The sequence below is a fragment of the Coturnix japonica genome, chromosome 13 (assembly GCF_001577835.2).
Source record: "Coturnix japonica isolate 7356 chromosome 13, Coturnix japonica 2.1, whole genome shotgun sequence".
NCBI lineage: Eukaryota > Metazoa > Chordata > Aves > Galliformes > Phasianidae > Coturnix > Coturnix japonica.
The window spans coordinates 7191111-7207615 of NC_029528.1; the positions used below are offsets into that span (position 1 = coordinate 7191111).

The window sequence follows — 16505 nt, forward strand, 5'->3', positions numbered from 1 at the left end:
ACCTACTTCCAGTGTTGCCTTATTAAAAGAGGACCACATCACTGCTATCAGACTGAACCCCCTTGTACTGTGACTGAAGAGTACAGAGCAGTGCTGCAGCCTTCGCTGTTGCTCTCTTGTCACACTGGAGCTCACAGCTCCAGGATTTCTGCTGTTCAGATTCCCTTTTGTAAAACGTCATGTTTTAAGATGTAGATATACTAGAGGGTTTCTTTGTTCATCAGGACCTTGGTATATTTCTTAAGAAAACGTAATTTCAGCTTTCCATATATTCAGTTATCCATATACTTAGCTACTGCTGTCTTAAGGGATTGATGCAGTGATCACTTATAAATGGAAGTCATGATTTGTGAAATCTAGTTTATGAAGAAATACGTAAGAGGATTAGAAGTTAACCATGGGCCCACGACTGACTTGCTTGCTTGCAGGTGGTGCATACTGTGCACGTAATGCAGCTGGCAGGCAGTCAGGGTATTCAGCACTCCGAACACTGCTGAGAAGGTGGCCATGTTAACGTTGCCAGTAGAACATAAGGAAATTTTTCTGCATGTAAATTATTTTTCAAAGATCTCTGTATTTAGAAATCTATTCTGAAGGATCATCTGCAGTTAGACATCTTTTTGTAAGCCTCTTAGAGTTTGGATTAGAAACTTCCAGAAAAAGAAGTATGACTTCAGCACCTCTGTAACTTAACGCTGATTAGTTAGAGCAGGACTTGATTCACTGAAGAAATTACTGTTAGTTCTTTAGCCAGACCTTGCTATTTAATCAGTTATCCCTTTGTTTGATCTTAAGATTAGAGGCAATTGCTCCTCAGTTCTGAACAACAAGTCATATTCTTGGGAATCTGAATGTTGAGTCTGACGTGTAGCTACTGTTTAGTAGGCCCAAACTTCATTTGTGAACACTCCAAAATGAGTTTTTAAAGCATTTGTACTTAATGAAAAGCTTGAATTAACTGTTAGTCTTTTGCCAGCAAAGTATTGTGGGCAGCATTCATCAAGCCAGAGCAAACTCCATTCATAATCCATACAGAATACTCCAGTATAGTGGATTCCAGGTAATTTCTTTTATGTTCAACATGGTATTGATATATAACATGGCAGCTGAGTGCATTTGCTACTGCTGGATTTTGAAAGTACTTCTCTTTTCCTCATTAGAAGCTTAAGCAGTTTGGGAGTAAAAAATCTGATTTTTGTTTTCGAAGATGAGCCTCAAGTCTTTTTCATCAAATATCAACAACATTCCTGACTTAGTTATTTTCTTGGCAGTGTCTCTACTGTTTTATTGGAGGGACATCCTGTGTCTGGTCCACCCAACCAATTTTAGGTTCTGTGTTCTCCTGAAATTTCCACTTGGCACTAACTTCTTTTTTAATAACTAAAAAGAGAGAAAGGGAATAGAAAAATGCAAAAAACATTTCTTCCGATGTAAGTTATTAGATATCAAATGAGTAATCTCTTATGAGAATAACAGTTCAGTGTTTTTTATTACCAGCAAAGGGAAGAGTTTTATTTCAATTCACCTGGCAAAGTTCACAAATGTGCAACATACTATTTAACCACTCAGATGCATATCATCTCGATGTGCAAGCAGGAAAAGTTTGCTTTGTGGATAAAGGCCAGCTTTGCTCCATCATTCCTTCACTGCAAGTTCTTTCCTTTTCTCGAGAAATACTGTGAATTTCTCAGCAGTATTTTTGCTTTTAGTCCACTCGGCCTTCCATAAAGTTCTCTTGCATCACAGTGAGAATATTTTCTATATTGCTTTATCAGTTATTTCTTGAATATCAAGAATGACAGAACAAAGGATAATCCAGTTGAAACAAAAGAAAATCATAGAGCTCATCAGTTGCAAATTGGTGGATTAGATGCTCTTTTCAGAACTGTAGTTTTACTTAAAGAAGTAAAATACTATTACCATCCAAATCTCTCTTTTAGTCATTAAGGAGAATAGTGTAACTTGGATCCTAGTTTTAAAAGTCTAATGTGGCATGAAATGAATAGCTCTCTTGACATCTCAGAATGGAAAAAAAAAAGAGATGATTATTAAACTTTGTGTTAAAGTCTTCTTTATTGCTCTATTGTTGCCTTGGCTTCATTCTGAGACATGTGGAAGGCTGCAGAAAAGCCTAAGCATGTTTCTTGGCAGTTCTTCATAAGCAGTAAGCCCTGTGAAAAGTGAATATGGAAAGCCCCATGAAATTCAGGATTTTGCTGAAAAAATAAGAACAGAGAAACGCTGAGTGAGATAATAAATGTTTTGTTGTGGCTTTTTAAAAAGCAGTGAGCAGTGCTGGTGAAGGATGCATGGGAAGTTGTTTCAAAGGGGCAAAATACCTTTTCTGTTATACAAGGGGGTCATTTTTTTTTCATTCTTCTAAAGCCTGGAGCGGCAGCAATGGGAGATCCACCTGTCACTGCTCCTTCTGTCAGAACTGTTTGGCTCTAATCTGAAAGTTGCATGTTTGTGGCAAATCACACTACTTCCTTCATCCATTCAGATTGGAGCTCTCATTTCAGAATACAGAGAACAGAGGAAGATGGAAAGATTTACCACATTTAGAAAAGCATTATACTGAAGTTTCTGGTGTTTTAGCATTGTCACATACCTTCCACAAATAGAATTTTGCCTATAATTATTGTCCAGTTCACTTTCAGATTCACATAACTATCCAGTGAGAAACTTGGACTAGACCTTTAATTTCTGCTCAGAAAAGCAGTCCTGTGTCACTCCAACAAAGGGAGAGAATCAGATTTTCCTCTGATGCTGGCATTGAAGTGGCCAATGAATATTGCAGTCTCGGGTCTGATGGCAGATTTTTTGGCCCAGTTATTTTCTGAGCAAGTGAAACAAAATGTTTTTGTGTAGCTGGTGCCTTGGATTTTGCTTTCAGAGAGTGCTTTATTTCCTTGGCGTGTTTTCTGCAACATCTAGTGAACTTTGTTGGAGTCTGAAATAATGTATCTAGAATTCACTTCCTGAGATGATGCTGCTCTAGTTGCAAGGCATTCCCAAGTGAGCTCCTTAATGAATGATAGATGGGAAAAATAACAGGAAGAGTCCTTAAAGTTTCCAAGTTTCGCATGAACACTGATAAATTTTTTGGATGCAGTGTTTGGTACCAAGCCTGGAATTCTCCTAAATTGTGATAGTGGAGCCTTCAGAATGACACAGTGAGTCATAATATTTGACATTTGAGGAGATTTTTACTGGATCTCTAAGCACTTGTCAAGGCTGTTGAGAAGAATACTGTAAGAAGAATTATTATTTCCTTTGAGAGTTTGTGAAACAGATCTTTTTTTTTAAAAAAAAAAAAAAAAGCTCATTTCCTCTTCTTCAAAGCAAAAAGAGAAATAGAATTGTGAAAGTCTGTACTGAAGATTTTCAGCAAAAGGATGGTTGAAGGCATCTGTCCACACTGTGTTCAGTTAATAAATGGTCTTCAGAAAATATTTGCCGCTTTAGATCATTGCATTCTTTTAATGTCACCAGCCAGTTACACTTTATTCGTGTTTATTTTCGCATAAGATTTGTGGTGCACTGCTAAGGGACGTGAGATATACCAAGAAGACAAACTGGCCATTCTCCAGACATTGCATCAAGTTCTGACCAGCTCATGTTCGTGTCTGCCCAAAGGCAGAGGCAGTCACTTTGGCTCTTAATATTTGGGAGCGTTTGTGGGCTGTGAGTTTGGGGATTGCTAAGTAAACAGACCTATCTCCAGTCCTTCTGCCTCAAAAATGTGTCTCAATGGAGACAGTGTGCCTATTGGTAAGAACTGAACATCCCTAGTTGCTTTTGAGGAGTAACGAAGCACAGTGGCAAACCTCAAGTCTGGGGAATGAACTGTTTCCCTAGTTCCCATGGTCTCATAGTATTCGATCTTATTGGCATATCCCCTCCCTGAGCTGGATACATTGGTGACATTTGCTCAAGTTTTGTCCATGACTGTTAGAAGACTTGATGGCATTTAACAGCAGTGGTTTCTTGGGATTCCCTGGCTCCAAATGGAATGGAATGTTTGTACAAACAACAAACTCTGCCTACTGAGGATTGCCGTATTATACTTCTTCAGTGTTGCCCAACCCAACCCACTAAAAGTCATGAGAATATGTATGGCACATGAATGCAGTGGCTATGTTAGTAGTCACACCTTCTGCCTTCAGGGCTTGCATTCCTGATCCCCTTGCTTATTTTTGCTTGGCAACTCTCAAAAGCAGATATATGTTCCTTGTTTGAAGTTAAAGTTTTTGAGTCATCTTTACAAATTTCATTGTTCTTCCATTCTCATATGAAGAGCCAAATCAAGTCTTGTGTACCAATGTTGTAGTGTATGGAGACTGGATATGTGGGAGAAATAACCTGAAGGGGGGAGCTGAAGGTGTTAACAGTTTCTCATACCTAACTCATATATCTCATAACTCATACCTGCCACTACCAGAGTCCTTCTCAAATCTGTGCTCCCAGTCATCCCTGCCACATCACAAGACTGATAAAAGGTGGTTCTGATTTGCATTTTCCATCTGAATTTTGATCTGTGTGGTTCTCTTGGGTTGTATTTTCATGTGTTTCTCTGTAGCCACTACATTTAGAAATGCAGCTATTATTGAAAATGGAGATTATTCTGAGACAGATAGAGCTGCAGGTTTGTGACAGTACTGCTGAAACATTGCCAGCTCACCAGTGCCACACGTTATCTTTTTTCCCACACTGTCCACATGACCTGTTGCTCGTTCAATGACGTGTATCATGTATAGGCACGCAAAATATGCATAACCTTGAAACCCTACAGATGTGGTCTTCTGATATAGCTGCATGGGGGACTTTGGGACTATAAGTTTTAAGGGTTTCTGTGTTGAGAATACCTGACCTTTGCTTCTCCTGAAAGGCTTTGGGAGATGAGGGGTATGTTTCTGTTGGTTTCTTGGGAAGCCAAACATTTCTGTAGTCTTTGGCTGGATCTCAAGTTCTGGGGTACTGAAGTGTGACCTAATAATTTAGGACTGAGAGAAGGGGGCGTTTAAATAAACTATCTGTTTTTGGACATTCTATTAATTATTAAAATTTAAACAAATCCAGGGAGGTGCCTGGCATGTAGCACATAATACCTAGCTAGAAACAGCTGAGCTGAGCTTACATGTGGTTTTTTTTCTTCCTAAAAAGACATCATCTCCTGTGAGCACAATAGAGTTAGTGCTTTTCTTATAAATAGTGAATGTTTTATAATTATATGCAGTCGTAAAGCTGGTTCCTATTATTGAGAGTCACAGAGGTTTGGGGGAGGGTTTGTGATTTGTTGTTCTTTTCCAGAATGATGTCTCATCAGCCTCTTTGGCAGAGTAGTGACTGTAGCTTATATGCTTTGGTGTGAAAATGTCACAATCTAATGAGTAACTTCATTCTTGTGTCGCTTTCTTCCTTTGATGTAAGAGGTCAAGAACTGACCATTCAATCATTAGCCTGTCTCCAAGTGGGGTTTTCATGTCAGTGCTTTTTATACCAATCTTTCAGAACTGTGTGATATAATCGGTACAGTCATTGTAGGTCAAAAGAACCCAATTTAATGAAGTCTCATAGGATCTCACATGCAGTATTGTCACTCCCTGCTGAACTACCGAGCTGTCTCCACTTAGGGAGATCTGCCATCACTGAACATCATGGTTGAAGCTCTTCAGGATTGTCCAAATTGTGTTACAGCTTCATTGCTTTTCTTTTGCCGTAGGTGAACTGTGTGATGAGGTGATTAACCACTGCATTCCTGAGCTAAATCCATGCCAGCATGAGTCCAAATGTGTTCCATTTGACAAAGGATCCAGGTGAGTACGTGTACATATTGGTCAGCACACACTGGGTAGATCTGTTGGCTTTGAGTATTGGGAATGACACTGACTGCTTCTCTGTTTTAAATGACGGTGAAACACCTGGTGATTTGTGGTTTGGGCTGTTTCAGGATGTACATGGTAGCAGCATTCATCACTTCTCTGAAGAGGGAATTTCAGAATAATTTAGCAAATAGCTAGACTTCTCAGTTGTCTGTCTCTGTATGGAAAGCTTGTGGAGGAAAAGGTTTTGAATCAAAGCAGTGAGAAAGGAGAACAAATTCAAGAGGTCTTAGTGCAGCTGTGAGCTGTGTTCTGCACTTTCCTCTAAAGCTGTTTTCACAGTCTCAGAGACTCTCCATTTCCCCCTGGGAGGGAAACCTGGAGTTTTGGCAAGGGATACCTTCACATAGCACACCCAGTATGTCTTGGGAGGGGCAGTTGTGCTCTTTGGGCTTCACAGAATCACCGAATCACAGGGGTCGGAAGGGACCTCCAGAGATCATCGATTCCAACCCCCCAGCCAAAGCAGGCTCCCTACACCAGGTCACACAGGTAGCCTTCCAGGTGGGTCTTGAATATCTCCAGAGAAGGAGACTCCACAACCCCCCTGGGCAGCCTGTTCCAGTGCTCCGTCACCCTCACTGTAAAGAAGTTCTTACGCACATTCGTGCAGAACTTCCTATGCTCCAGTTGTGGTCCTGAATGGTTTACCCATATTGGAAACATTTTTGTGCTTGCCACTCAAATGCTTTGAGTAAATAAGACACTTTGCTTGCTTGTTTCCTTGCTTGCTTGCTAAAGAAGTGTACTTCACAGCAGGGCCCTTAACTTTTGGGAGAAGCCTAAATAATCATACTCATAAGTATTTCTACTACTGTTTGTTGTGTTTTTCTTCCCACAATTGTTGAGTTTTTCTTCCTACTGTTCAGGGAATGCTAAACAAAATTTCTTTGCTAGTTTTGTCCCATTTTGCTTTTTCACAAGCCAGACTTAAAAGGCGAGGGAGCGTTTCCAGCCTAGCAAGTAGATTTATCCCAGTGTTGCTTTTTTTTGCATGCCTTAGTTGCACCAAACCATTCAGAAATAGCTCAGAAATAGAGCGCTCAGCAGCTGTTGCAGCAATGTGTTGTAGCTGTTGGGTCTCATTCAAAACAACAAGCTCTGGTCCTGTGCTGTCACTGATTCCTTGAGCAGTTTGATCCTCTGACCCACAATTTGCCATATACTTAGTGTGTAATGGGGCAATGTGAAAGTGCATGCAGAGTGAGACAGACTCATGTGTCAGTCCTCTGCCCTTCTTACAGTGTGGAGAGGTTAATGGCAGGTTCAGTTTGTCCCTGAGCAACCACTGTGCAGCCTGTGCCCTGGGCATGCAGTGGCACAAACCAGTGAAGGATGTCACAGCGGCGGAGACTCCAGGCTGTCTGCCTGTCCTCTGATCAGCTCTAGTCAGCCTGCAAGTCTACAGAGGGAGGAAAAGATGATAAAGAGAGAAAAAAATAGGAAGCCAAGTTATATATTCATATGGGGAGGAAAATTTCATCGTGGACTTGCAATAGAAGCTATGAATCACCACTTTAATACAATAGACATTGAGTGCATGCAGATGCAAATCTCCCTGGATAGGCCAACATTTTGAACACCACAAGACACGTTTTTAGGCTCTAGGATACTGGGACTGTTGCCATCACAACAAGGCTGTAGCAGAAAACAGGATTTCAGTTGTTTTCGTGTCGGATGGTCACTGAGAAATGAGATAAATGGTCTAATCATGTAGATTGCCCTCCTAGCAGGACTTCAGTATGAACATTTATTTGCCTTAATCTTTACTGAATCATACTTTTACTAATACATGGACAGTTGCTAGTGCTGTGTGGGAGAGGGGTAGCACCATGTTGCCAGTTTTCCCCGAGGACAAGACTTTGTGTTCCTAGAAGGATGCTGGGTGAGGTGCTCCATGGCTGCTCCTCGCAGGCATGCATTTGTGGGAATACAAGAAAAGCTGTTCAGAGCAGCAGCTGTGGAGCAAGATAAACAGCATGCATTTTTGGGTAGGTTCAGCACCCTCAGAGCTCAGAGATGACGGACCCAAAAGAGATTTCAGGTTTCTAAAGGGAAAGCCAAGCTTGGAAGCAAATTGGACTATTCCAGTGTGTTCAGCTGAACAAAGCTCTTTGCTTTTTAAGCTAACATTGCAGATGGCTTTCCTCACTTCCAGCCTTCACATATTTACTGTGCTGTTACCAGAGAGGAAGAGGAGCTTTCTGTATGCCAGATGAAAAAAACAAAAAACAAACAAACAAAGAAACCACAAAACATTTAACACAATGAAAAGGCTTCAAAAAAATGACTTCAAGAAAGGAGCATGTTTTTCCATTCACTGTGGTGATGCTGGAGCATGGTATAAATATACTCTATTTTTCTAAAGCTTGGAATTATTACCTGACAGCTTAAAATGCTGATTTAATGCAGCCCTGCAGAGAAAAGTGGTGGTTCTGTCATTACTGAGATAGCCAATACACATCATAAAATTGATGCATGGCAGCTCTGAATAAGGCACTGCACATCGTTCATTATTACATCACTTTATATTAGGACTGCAGGGATCAATAAAAAGCAACAGGATTAAATGCTGCCAATTCACCCCCTTCCACCCGAAGTCTTTTGATTGACATTGTTTGCTTGCAGGTGTGACTGAAACGTTGCCAGAAAGTGCTGCACACTTCTTATAGTTTGGAGAAGTTACACTTGTTACTTTTTCCTCTGTACCGTCATCTCCTTTATTGTAATCACAGTATTCCCTGAACCACCAAGGTGCTCAGACAAACAGAGCTGGAACATCAACCATCCTGTGTCTGCAGAGGGTCATGGTGGAGGCCTTTCCCAGAGGAAGGATGGAAAAGGAAAGCCTGTTCATCTACATGGCGTTACTACTCTATAGCCCATGAGTTAACAGGCTCTGCCTTCTTTTGTCATTTTTTAGCCAGTCATTATGAGTATGGAGTCTGTGGGTCACATTCTTCTCAGTGCTGGAGCTGTGGCAGCTGTTGATCAGTCATTGCCCCACACAGAGATAACTCACTGCCTTGCCTAGATGAGCTGGGGAGTGGCTGGCAGCCAGAACATACCACTCAGAACCAAATTCCACACAATGACTGTTGCCTGGAAAGGGGAAGCATCTTTTTCCTTGACAGCTCCCATGTGCCCAGTTCCTCTGAAGAGGTTTTTCATGAGGAGCTTCCTCCTGTACCCACCCTGCCAGGCTGCCAGCAGGCAGGAGGAGTGGAAGGGCAGCAGAGTAGATCAATGGCAGAGTGGTTCCTCTGCTGATGCCACCTCCCTTGACTTTATGATTTATGTGAGCTCTTCCAGCTCGCAGTGACAAGCTCACAGATCTAAACAAGGGGCTCTGGCAAGAGCACAGGCCTCTTTTTTATTGCTGAAGTGCAGCTCTTCCCTTGTTTTGGTTTAAGTGATATGCCTTTTGTTTTCCAGATGTGCAGTAAAATCCAGCTGGGAGAACTGAAATGTGCTTTGTGAACTAAAACGTGTTCATGACTAAACATTGTCTACACCATAGACTCAAAAAGAGGCTGTTCAGCTATCCCAGAAAGTCTTTTCCAACTCTGAGACTTTGGGATGCATTTCCTATTGTCAGGTTATAAATATCTGTGAGGTTTATAACAGAGATAGTGACATGACCTTCATAGAACAAACCTGATCTAAATGGTAATGCCCCTGAGACTGGAATTGCCCCATAAGGGGCAGGTATGTGCCTTGTCTGAGTGTCCCCATTGTAAGGAGCACACTTCGGAGATAACTTTCATAACTTTTACCAGCTGTAGCAACACTTAGATCCATGCAGATGGATGATGGACAGGTGGGGAGCTCACAACTGATGGTCTTTTTCTTTGCATTCACTAAGTTTTATGGTTTGCTCGGAGATTGCTATCATTTGGGAGGTAGAAGCTTACTGTACTCTATGTAGTTGCACAGAGCCAACCTCAAACAGCAGTGTGGAGACAGGCCAAATTGTTTTGTACTCTCACGTCATCGGAGGCATCAGAGCAGCTGCCCTTGCAGAATACTGAGTCTGTAAGGTTAGGGGAAGTGTTGTCATCTTTAACACCACAGGGAGACCACTATCCCATCACCCTTCTCCACAGACTTGGCTGAGAAAAAAACAGTAGTATGGTCTATCTTTCCTTGGCTGGAACATAAGCAGATTGCAGAACCTCAAATGCAGACAGATGGGAGGCACCTGAGCATTTCTGATGGCAGGAATTGTGCTTGATGCTTCCAGGAATAATAGCTAACACTTTCTGTCTCAAATCAGATTGGTGCTCTGTTGCCTGTGTGTGCTGCTGTTGTGAATGCTGAAACAAGCTATTAACAGCAATCTTCTTGTATTGCAGATGCGAGTGCTTGCCTGGTTACAGTGGCAAACACTGTGAAATAGATGACGATGACTGTGTGGGCCATAAGTGTCGCCATGGAGCCGTCTGCGTAGATGCAGTCAATGGCTACACCTGCGTCTGTCCTCAGGGCTTCAGGTACGTGTGGGACACCTCCTCCTCCTCACTGTCTCTCTTCTGTACATGGCATTGAGGCGCTTTCTTTAATTGCCTTCATCCTCAGAGCTAATCAGCCTCTACATTTGGTATTGATGTGTCATTCCTATGTGAACAGATAACCTGACACTTCCTGTCTTGTAACTGAAATAGATCTTAAGGAGTTAATTGAACAGACAGCATTTGCTTTGCAAACAGCAGTTTGCCTTTTGTGCAGTGCTTTGTCAATTTGCCTGCCTGCCTGCCCCAGCCTTTCCTGGTAAAGCAGTAGGTAATGCAATCACATAAATGATATGGAGATAAGTTTTGCACATGTGAGAGAGAGCAAAGGATAATAACATTATATATATGAACCCTCAGACCTGGCTGGGAGAAAATAAGATTCTGAAGATGTTGTGCCAGTATCTCCGTGCCTGCTGGAAGACAGGCTCAGTATGATTTGGGCTGTAAGTTTCCAGTCTCTGACAGCTGCCAATAAATCTGACCTGGAAATCTCACTGTCTGTCAAAGATAAGTGTGCTCCTCCAAATGGATTCACTAATCATTGCCTGAGGCTGGATACTGGTTTCCTTCCAGCTAAACTTTTCCTGTGTTTGAAATACACGCATGAGACAAAGAAGAATACTTGAAAAGATCAGTCTTGACAAAGTCGAAATTACGTGAACATTTATAAATGCTTTATTCTGCCTTGTATCTGCAGCTGTCCCCATTCTTCTTGCTTTCATCCTCTCTGGGTGCTTTTTCCCTTTTCAACAAATATTTTTATTGCAAAGTAGATGGACTATTCTGAATAGGTGCTGATGTATAACATGCTGTCAACCCATGGTTACACAGAATCAGACTTATTATTTATAGGATACCAGAAATCCTCTTAATTTCAAGTTCATATCTTTTTTAGTATGTTTCATCTGCTTTGATGGCCTTGGGGATTTTGCATATTGGTGACTGGCAAGGATAACAAAAGTCTATCCTACAGTGGAATTGTAAATGTTCAGTGTTATCTAATTGTTAAGAGAGTTGAGAAATGTGATTGCTAAGCTGTATCAGGAGTCAAGGGTAGCTCAATCCTGTTGTCAGATAGCAGTGACTGGGAGAATTCCACAGGTGCCTTGGCATGTCAGTTCCCAGGCAGTGTTGAACAGGAGGTGTTTGGTTTTTTGGGGGGTAAGACAGTGTCACAAAGTTTGATAGGGGTGTGTTAAGTCAGGACACAGCTGGGCACAGTAGGGATAGGTGGGAGTCTGGTCTGGGTCTTCTGGCAGCTTGGGTTGGCTGTTCTCATAGCAGGGACTTCAGGGGCAGGATCTGGAGCAACCCAACTCTCTCAAATGAGGAGTTTTCATTCCACTGAAGTACTCCAAGAAGCAGTAACATCTTCCTCCACAAAGCTCCTAGGTAACCCGTGACACTCTTCTACTGCATAGACAGTGCTTCATAGCCCAGTGTAGACTCGTTTGAGAAAGGTAACCCCACTGCCTTACAACCACAGAGCCAGAAATGACTTGAGGTGTCGTGCTTGCTTTCTTTTTGTGACACTCCTCCATGGCATCTCTTTAAATTTCCTGTGAGAGTTGAGGGTGTTTTAGGAAGAAAGCAGTAACAAATCTGTCTGTCAAGGTAGAGAATAAGCCAAAGCCCCTAGAGTTCCCATGCAGAACAGTTACTGCTCTTGTTTGATTTCATGTTTAAAATTCTGCTAGCAAAATATGATCTGCTCATTATTCTTCCCATGACTCTGGCCTTTTGTGCTTTGAAGGCCCGCTGCTCTGAAAGGGTTTCTGATGTTTTTGTCCTTTCAAGATTGCAATTGCAAAGATGGTGATTGACAGAGTTCAGACTCCTGATGGCGCAGGGCTATAGATTCAGCTGTTCACAGTGTGCCTCCGGTGCTGTGCTGTACAGCAAGGAGATAACTTTGCAACGCCACAAGGGTTGGTGAGGAGAGAACACAAGGGGATGGTCTGCAGAAGGGAACTAGGAGACCCATGGCTATGATTAATAAAGTTGGTTGGCTAAACTTCAAGAGTCATTTCCCAGCAGTCAGTTTACAGAGTGACCTCCTCCCAGGTATCTGGAGCTTATGCTATTGTCATAAATGCATAGACCTCTAGCAATTTTATGGTTGTTGCTATGCTGTACATCAAAGCCGCTTGCAGGTTGTTAAAATTTAACATCCTCACACGCCTGAACAAATGGCACTCTCAGGTAATCCTTAGCAGTGGAGCGCCTCATATGCACAGTTACACACCTCCAATTACAGCCCCAAAAGCAAGAGCACCAACATGCACACACTTACTTTTCCATTTTGGCGTTTGCTATTCACTGTTCGTTTGTAGCTGCTCTCCATACCTTATCACTCAGCGACTTTTTGCAATTATATCATACATTTTTTTCCTCCAAAGTTTTCTGTTTCCTATACAGTTTGTTTACCACTCAGTGAAGAAACCATGGTCACGTTCAAGAATTTGTGAACCCATTGGATTAAAGCTGACTTACCAAAGCTGCCCTCTAGCAACCGCCTCACAGTAGTGCTGTCCTGATAAATCTTGCAGTGGTAGGGAATCACATGTTAATGCTGCTGAGCTTGATAGAAAGCACTGTTCCTCCATTGTGTAAATGCTCCTGAGTTCCCCACTGGGACAGTTTGCTGCAAGAAACTCAACTGTGATTATTTAAATAAAAGAGATTATACCAGGCAGGGGAAAACTGGCAAAGCTATGCCAGCAAGGCTGTGCTCCACATTCCTCTGCTACAGGAATAAGTCGTATTAATGATTTATAAAACTATTTTTAATATTTAAAATAGAAAAGGCCTTGACTGACACTTGTTCACTTGTTGCAAACGTAATGTCTGGATCCCAGCAGCAGGACAGCCACACTTGTGGAGCTGAAAGGGTTTCAGGGCAAGGAAAGGCTGCAGAAGAGCCGTATGGGGAGTCTGGGAAGCCTTTCAGACACACTGGCTTCTTGCAACATTTGCTTTCTGTTAGCGGGGGCTGTTGTGGGCTGCATGTATTTTTCATTATTATTATTTTTAACTTCCATGAAATCAGAGTTATAAACACTGTCTTTCCTTCTGCTTTCTAGCTGTCTCTCGCAGACAAAACAAAGCAGCGTTAGGCAGAGCAAGCTTAATGGGCTGGCTTAGCAGGGCTCCTTTCAGCTAGTGGTCTGTCAATTGAATTACACTTCAGGTCAGTGGTGGCAGTCAGCTGTGGGGTCAGCCCTTGTTTGTTCCCATTGTCGGACCTCTAGTTGGCCATCTAGTTGCAAAACTGCATTGCGGAGGGAGATCACCCACCTAATGAAACCAGTCTTCAGACATGGAAGTGCTCCATTCAGCCCAACTGAGTGCCTGGTTGGCAATGTGGATACAGCACTGATACTCTGAACACTATGCTCATCAGCTCTGGTTAGGTCTGGCTGCCAGCCTGGTAGGCAACCACTGTTGTAACTAGCTTCAATTGGTAGGAATTGCGTTCTGCCTATCTGTCTTCCTCTGAGGTTGTTACTTTTTCATGTTCCCTTATTTTCTTGGAAAGGGGGATCCAAGCCATGTCTTGCCACACCTCACAGCACAGTTCTTCCCTCTAGGAGCAGGAAGCTCACAGGGCTCTGCCAAGCAGCAGCAGCACACCATCACAAAGGGAATGTCTCTTAGTCTGTGGCTAGTTCGTAGTTCAGGTGTGTTCAGAAAGTAATGTTCCCAAGAACAAATTTGCTTTGAGAATCATATCAGATGAAGCAAAGAGAACCATTTCCCATGTGCAGTTATTCTCCCAAACTGTACTGCCTTTCCTGTTCCCATTTCCACTGCTCCCTACAGCAGGCTGAACTCTGTTCTGACCCCTAATACCTCTCCAAATACTCCTTGGAGCAAAGCGAATGGGGTTTATTGATTGCCAACAGTCTTGCCTGCCAAATTACCCTTCTGAGATAAGTTGTCTAGATTAATAGATTGGCTTGTCTCTATGCAATAGTTTGCTTTTCTGATAGAGGATATTTACTGCTGACTGTGGTTTGGTGTTGTGCTTGGTTTTTTCCCCCAGTTCTTTGTTAAAAGCATTAGCAATTTGTGAGTGAGCCCACTCACAGCTCCAAGTGTCACCCAGGCAAGAGGAGAGGCAGAGCAACTGCACTGCTTTTGGCGCAGTTCAGAGTTTATTCCATCTGTATTTCATTGTGCATTTCACTTTCTTGTGTATGACACAAAGAGAGTTACCCAGAGGCAGACCAGAGGGCAGTGTGGGTTGTGAGAACAGGGGCAGAGAGAGGGTTGGATGCTTATGCTATGCCAGCAGTTCTTTAGATAGGGCCATGGTACTCTGCAAGACTTACACCAGAAGGTATAAAAAGGAAAGCAGCCATCTCCAAGTCCTTCTGTTTCAGAAGCAGCAGGTTCTGGATAAGCAAGATTGCTGTTTTATTTGCTGTTCTTGCACGTCTAGTATTGGTACTATGTACTGTGGGATTATGGTTTAGGTTTCTGTTCTAATAGCATCTAGGAAAACTGCCTAGAAATTCACTGAACTTCCACATCTCACCTGCTTTACTGGAGAGAAGTGAGGTTTTTGGCACCTTCTGCTTTGTTTTTCTAAGAGTGCTATTATTCCACAAAGTGCTCCCTTGAATGGCAGGAAATTCCTAGTGGGACAAGTGGGATTTCACTGCTCCAAGACTGTGCTGAGGGGTTTTTCACTGAAGGAATGTGTCTGCCACAATCCTCTCCTGGAAAGCTGCCTGTCCCGCTACTATGGAGCATGGAGAGCCGGAGCCCGCAGCCACCCCGCGCCGCTCCCCAGCACCGCCTGACGCTCTCTCCCTGCTCCCCAGGCAGCAATTTTTCATCATTTTGTTGTCTGCACATTTTCAAGCAGTCACAGAACTCAGTGCAGAGAGTTTATGTTCTCTCAACAGCACAAAATGGATTTGTTGGGTTTAGAAGGCACCTTGTAAGGAGAAATGTCGGGGTGCCCCACGAGTTCAGGGTATGTGTGCTGCGAGCGTAGCCGCACTGCAGGGCCTACAGGCTGTGGCAGCCCAGTGGCAGTGCTAGGCAGAGGTTCCCCATTACTTCTTGCAGTTCAGTCTGACTCATGTTATCACTGTGAAAGATGACTGCAGCTTTTTACGTTTTTTTCCCTTTTCCCCACTGCTTCTCTGCTGATGTCAATATTTAACTGCAGTTGAGTCATTCCAGTCTATTGTAGAAAGCAAATAACCTGTGAAGTGCGCAGCCTGGGGATGGAGCCAGTGCTGCTCCTGGGAGCCTCGGAGCTCAGAAGCTACTATGTGTGGGTTTGGCTTGTATTGTAATGATACGGCCTCTTGTATCATTAAGACCAAACCATAGCGCTTTCTTCCAGGTCTGAATTCAACTTGTGTTCACAAGTGGGCACTTGGCTTTCCTACCTTCAACACTGGGAGGTCCTTTCCTTTTCATTTTTCTGGTCTGCAATGTAGCCAACTACAAACTCAGCTAAAATAAAGTTAATAATCCCACTGCTGTCAGAAACAACCAATGCAGGGAAACTGCCCAGAGAACAGCACAGTATTGGTGCCTCTGAGAGTTTTTAGCCATTGCCCATCTGTTGATTTTGTGCTCTCTGCTATGCAGTAAAGCAAGTGAGGTGACTGTAAGAGAGAATAGAGGATTTCCCTTTGCATGCCACTTAAAACACCAGCAATAGACTTAAGTCACAAAGCCTAGGACAGGGATTTTTGGCTGAGCAATGCTGCACATTTTGGATAGCAGGGAGAGCAGGTGGGCTGCGCTCAGGTTTGGGTTTAAATGGCTCTGTTTTTGTGGGAACATCTGCACAGCACAGTGCGGTATAGAAGCTATTTGAGACAGACTGCTGTACCTTGCAGAGCTAGATAACCAGTGCAAAGTGCAGAACGAATTGTTTTCAGTATTTGAATTGGCTCATACAAACCCAGCATGGGGATTTCTGTACAGCGTGATGCTGTACAGCTCTCACACAGTAAAGCTGGCACATGGTAGCTGAATCTTGGAGTTATTATACCACAGTGATATTGTAATGTCAGCATCTGAAAATATTTTCTTCCATACAAAAAGTTGGGATAAATGAAGCTGCTTTTTCTTCACC

The 16505-nt window shown here is 42.8% G+C and overlaps 1 protein-coding gene across 5 annotated transcripts in view; it reads left to right on the top strand.

Moving 5' to 3' along the window:
- Window positions 1–16505, top strand: part of SLIT3 (slit guidance ligand 3) — a 424983-nt gene that overhangs the window by 391373 nt on the left and 17105 nt on the right. For all 5 annotated transcript variants that reach the window (XM_015875943.2, XM_015875942.2, XM_015875944.2 and 2 more), the window contains 2 exons: window positions 5726–5819; window positions 10241–10378. In XM_015875943.2, coding sequence (XP_015731429.1) covers window positions 5726–5819; window positions 10241–10378 — 232 coding nt within the window. The remainder of the gene's footprint in view (window positions 1–5725; window positions 5820–10240; window positions 10379–16505) is intronic.